This window comes from Lactuca saligna, chromosome 8, assembly GCF_052625555.1.
Source record: "Lactuca saligna cultivar CGN05327 chromosome 8, ASM5262555v1, whole genome shotgun sequence".
Lineage (NCBI taxonomy): Eukaryota > Viridiplantae > Streptophyta > Magnoliopsida > Asterales > Asteraceae > Lactuca > Lactuca saligna.
The window spans coordinates 126,169,730-126,175,092 of NC_136424.1; the positions used below are offsets into that span (position 1 = coordinate 126,169,730).

At 34.8% G+C, this 5,363-nt stretch overlaps 1 protein-coding gene across 1 annotated transcript; it reads left to right on the forward strand.

The window, feature by feature from the left end:
* Nucleotides 1–2,575: 2,575 nt before the first annotated feature.
* Nucleotides 2,576–3,566, forward strand: LOC145013249 (mitochondrial import inner membrane translocase subunit TIM17-2-like). Its single transcript, XM_078972057.1, has one exon. The coding sequence runs from the start codon at nucleotides 2,684–2,686 to the stop codon at nucleotides 3,320–3,322; it is 639 nt and encodes a 212-aa protein (XP_078828183.1). The 5' UTR covers nucleotides 2,576–2,683; the 3' UTR covers nucleotides 3,323–3,566.
* The last annotated feature ends 1,797 nt before the right edge of the window (nucleotides 3,567–5,363 follow it).

The window sequence follows — 5,363 nt, forward strand, 5'->3', positions numbered from 1 at the left end:
AGACTCGAGAGGGATCTACAAATGTTTCTAGATTCGCTCCCTAATTTCCCCAATTCAAAATCGTTGCAGCCAGGCGTTTTTATCGACTTCTGACTTGTTGACATTTTCGGTCCATCTACTAATCTATTTTTGACGTTTTTTGTTTTCTTATTTTTGTATTTAAAAATTTAGTCGGATTTGATTGGGTCAAAATCTAACTGAGATCGTTTGATAGTTGATAACTAGGTTATAATTGACTGGGTTAGAAACTGAATGGATTACAGGTTTTAACCGGGCCATAAAGGAAAACAACGGGGATTGAACCAGAAAAAAATGGGGACTTTTACAAAATATTGACTTGGGACTAAGGACCGGGTCCTAGCTTCGGACCCAGTTAGAAGACAAATCAAACAACAACTATTATCTGAATATGACCGAGTAAGAGGCATTTAAGAGGTGTCATGGCTGATTCAAATGTTTTTATAAATGTGGTATCAATTTGTTTCTTAAGCAAGTGATTGATCAAAATGATTTTTGATTTGTTGTCATTTGTCTTACCCTTCTCAAAAGTTAGATTTGAGATATATCATAACTAGTGGAATGCTTATCATTGTTCTATGTTGGTTGATATTTTTTTTTATATATTACTGTAAACATTTCGTAAGTTGTCTAAAATATATTTGATGGTCAGAACTTTTAAAATCGTTTTCTATAAAGTTTTACATTATTATTTGAAAATTTATGCCATAAAGAAATAAAAATTATCTCTTTGAAGTTCTATTCCCATATTTTTCCATCAAAATAACCCGATGTTGGTTACAATTACTACATCCAAAATCCACACAACCTTGCAAATGAAAAATGCAAGTGAGGCTTTATCCAAAACCAAATATAGTAGCACAAAGCTTTATGTCGAGAGCTTGTGAATACATAAGGTGAAACACAATAATTTATAGATAAGGTAACACAACGGCTTCTTTGATTTTGACAAAGCTTATTTAGCCAAAAAATAAATATTATCATTAGGTTATTATTGTGGGCGTTATTATTTGCTACAAAAAGTTTAGTATGATCTTAAGAAAAAGGTAAATAACAAAAGAATAAGACTAGTTTGGTCGAAATTTGGTTTAAGCACGTTTTAAAAAAAATATTATTTACATTTACAAAATAAAATAAATAAACAAAAAATACAATGTGTTTATCATGATGGCACATGTCATTTTTTTTCCACTAAAGCCTTTTAACTTAACAATTTTTTCTGTTTTAATCACTAGAATAAATTTTTGTATTTTTTTATTTATTTTGTTTTGTTTTATTTTATTTTTTTGTTAAAAGGCAGGTTTTTTCTTTAAACATTTGCATTTTTAAGAATGGTTTATTTGTTTTCACAAGGGTTAATGACTTAGGAGGGTAATAAGATTTTAATTTTGTTTATATTAGGTTCTCAATGAGTTTTTTTTTTTTATTTTTTTTATTTTTTTTTTATATATAATTTATTTATTTAAATTTTTACATATTATACTACTATGGTTGTTATAACCGTTTAAAAAAGGTAATAAAGTTTTTATTTTGTCCACAATAGATCCCTAACGTCTTTTGTTATACAAATTTTACCACCATGGTTGTTATAATCGTTTAAAGAAGAATAATAAGGTTTAACAATGTCCATATTAGGTCCTTATTTTTAATATGTTTATCATTTCATCTAACTCTTTTAGATTTTATATTAGTATCTAGTTAGATGACTTCATCATTTCATCTTCTCATTTTAGTCGCCTATTCACCACAACCACGATTTCAGTCAAAATGTTACGTAATCCAATGGTGGAGCCATATCAAAGTAAAAGAGTATCCCCGAAAAGTAATGAAATATCCTCGATAAGTAATGGCTACGCCAATTGGGTATCCTGATAGGCAATTACTTATCAGGGATACCTCATTACTTGTCGGAGATACTCTTTTATTTTGATTCCAGCTCTGCCACTGACTTATAAATTATCCGAAATTTATATAATAACATAAAATGACATTTAATAAAATACGTTTTCTTAATTAATTAGGAGGTGTATTTGAAAATTTAAACCCTCGCTCTTCAAACCAACGAGATAGGAGACCCAAGTAAGATCTACACAAGTGTGCTTTCTCTTACCCATCAAAAAACCAAAATATCAGACGGTTTGAGTGTGGATCTTCTATTCATGGTGTCCCGTCAAAAAGTTCCCAGACGCTACTTTCTTCACGGAAATACTAACATGCTAACAAACATTAAATAAAACATCCATAATCATATCATGTCGGTATATATGAAACCATGAAGCTCTCTACAATGAACCGCTAGTTCTTTCTATTTAATTTTTTTAATCAATTCATATAATACATAAATTCATAACCTAATTACAAAATAATATAACTAAATACAATAATACTGTTCGAAGTAATTCGGTTATTCTAAATATCAAAAATATAATCAAAAGTCAAAACCATGCAAAATGAAATATAATTATTTTGATGTTTTATTTTTTTGATTCTTTTGCTTCCGGAACAAGAAATTCTTTTCTATTAATGTTTATTTTCAGGGACCATTTATACCAATATAACAATATACTGGGGCTATCGTCGGCCATTGCAAGAAAGTAGAAACACTTCCACTTTCAAATTAAAACCCCAGTAAACCCTAATTTCTCTCTCTAGATCATCGACTAGAATGGCTACTCCCGAAACCTCCCGAGAACCCTGCCCAGATCGCATCCTTGATGACATCGGTAGCGCCTTCGGCATGGGAGCCGTTGGAGGTTCGGCCTTCCATTTCCTGAAAGGCGTCTACAACTCACCGAGAGGGGAGCGTTTCATCGGCGGTGCACAAGCACTCCGTATGAACGCACCACGTGTTGGCGGAAGCTTCGCCGTATGGGGCGGTCTGTTCTCAACCTTCGATTGCACCATGGTGTACGTTCGCCAGAAGGAGGATCCATGGAACTCGATCATCGCCGGCGCCGCCACAGGAGGATTTCTTCAGATGCGCCAGGGTTTCCGCCCCGCCGCTCGATCTGCTATTTTTGGTGGCGTTCTGTTAGCCATGATTGAAGGGGCTGGGATCATGCTTAATAAGTTTATGAGCGCTCAACAGCAGATGCCTGTGATGATCGAAGAGGCGCCACAATCAGCTCCAAATATGACTCCAGGATTTAATTTGCCTAATCAAGACTCGCAACCTGAGATAACACCTTCATCTTGGTTTGGTGGCCTGTTTGGTGGCAAACAAGAGGAAGAGATTCCGAAGGTGAAGACTGAAGTTCTGGAGAGTTTTGACTCTCCATTGCCACCGACTTTTGAGTTCAAGTAAATGTGATTTTGCTCGAATGAGGTGATATTTTTCCGAATTAGTTAATCAAATTTCATGTTCTAATTAACAAGGGCTTGGTTTCTTAACCCGTTTATTCTTCTTTGATTCTTATACATTATACTAATAGTAGTAGTATTTTTGTTGAAATAAGTTGTGATTACATTCATCTTCATGACAGCCTCGGCTGATTTACTCCGTTCTTGAGTTTGGAAACGGTATGTGTATATGCCATGATTCTTTATCAGATACCATTGTTATTAATCATGTAAATGTTAGTAATCCTTCCTGGTTTCTTGTTAAATATCCTCACATTGCCTATGGATTAATAATTAGTAAGCAGAATAATTGGATAGTGCTCATAGCTATGATGAATCTGTTATGATACTGGTGCAAAAGAAATATGTATGTCTGATGAATCCTGCTCATATGGGTTTGATGAGAAAGATTTGGGGATGGATTTGGAAGTAGTTAAAAAGAACCCAAGGTAAGCTCACAAATTCGTGCAAGTGGAATTCTGAATGAATAACATGAGACATTTGGTTTGCAAAATATTTTTAGAATGAAATCTGGTAAAAGACTTGAAATTGGATAAACGACTTAATGAGAAATCAAATATTCTCCTACCATCTTCCTACTCAATTAAGATTGTGACATTTCCTATTACACTTGTCATAGGAAATGAAGATAGGTAGGAAGAATAAGTAGGAGGATAATATTTAATTCCTATTTCATAAATGGCATGCTTGGTTACAAATGGACTTAATTGATTCAGTTATATTCCATCAAACTCCATGCTTAAATGTATGGGAAATTGACACTTAAGCACACTTAAGTTTGGGGTTTGTCCCGGATTGGTAATCGAAGTTTTTTTTTTTTTTTTTTTTTTTTTTTGGCACAATTGGACACTAAAGTCACGTTTAACATGTTAAATTAGTCATTTTGCTCAATTTCCACTGGTTACTAGGTCAAAATGCCTACGTGGCAGGTTATTCCTAATAAATTAAATAAATACAAAAACCAAAAAGAAAAAAGAAAAAAAAGAATAGAAAACAAATTATAGACTTCAATGTTCTTCGTTCCTTCATTCCACCAACGAGACACATACCACAAATAGCAATCCACCTCCCAAAACCACCACAAATGGCACCATTGTCTCTCTCCCTCCCCAATCCACCCACCTATATTTTCTATTTATCTCTCCGGCAACATATCCATTTTATAAACCTCTGATTCCATTTTTTTCTAGCTTCAACCAATATGTGGTTATTGATTGAAGGATTCAAGATTTGGGTGCAAATTAGATCCAACTGTATGTTCGATTCACTAAAGAACAGAGTGTAATTTCTTGATTGGATCTTAATACCCACAAAATCCACCTCCATCTCCATCTCCATCTCCACCCCTGCCATTGTCACCACCACCGGGATCTTCACAGCCTCCACCACCTCTAACAAAGGCACCGCATCCTCCAAGTTCAAGCCACGCTACGTGATCAAAACAAAAACACAGAAAACACCCTCTGTTGTCAAAAAATTCTACTTTGGAAAGTAACTTGGATTCATATTCAAGGGTTTAGCTATTCAATAAGCTGACCATCTTCCGCATACCACCATCAAAGTCTACCTAGATCTATATATGAAAAAACGATACCATAATCATCGTCTGCCTACCACCATCGCAACCGTCAAGTCCTTCACCTCTGCCACCGTAGTAAACCTCGACCCTGAATTTAACCTTCTCAGTTGTGCAGTCGTCATGATTGGAGAATATGTCAACCTCAAAATCGACCCCCAAGCTCACCATGGCGAGGTATCACTCTCTAAATCGACCCCCATGCTCAACGTTGTGATTAGGCCCTCGATGCCGAGATCGATGATATTCTATGGTGATGGATTGATTTTTGTTTGGTTTTGATTTTAATTTGTTGATTGATTTTGGTGATCAGTGGTAGGGAATAGGATGGTTGCGGAGGAGATAAAACCATGTGATAGGAAGCAATTGGTTTGGTTTTGTTTGAAAGGTGGACGGTGGTTTGGGTTTT

Bases quoted from the DNA above. Each gene is read 5' to 3' on its own strand.
- LOC145013249 (XM_078972057.1), top strand. From the start codon at position 2,684: ATGGCTACTCCCGAAACCTCCCGAGAACCCTGCCCAGATCGCATCCTT.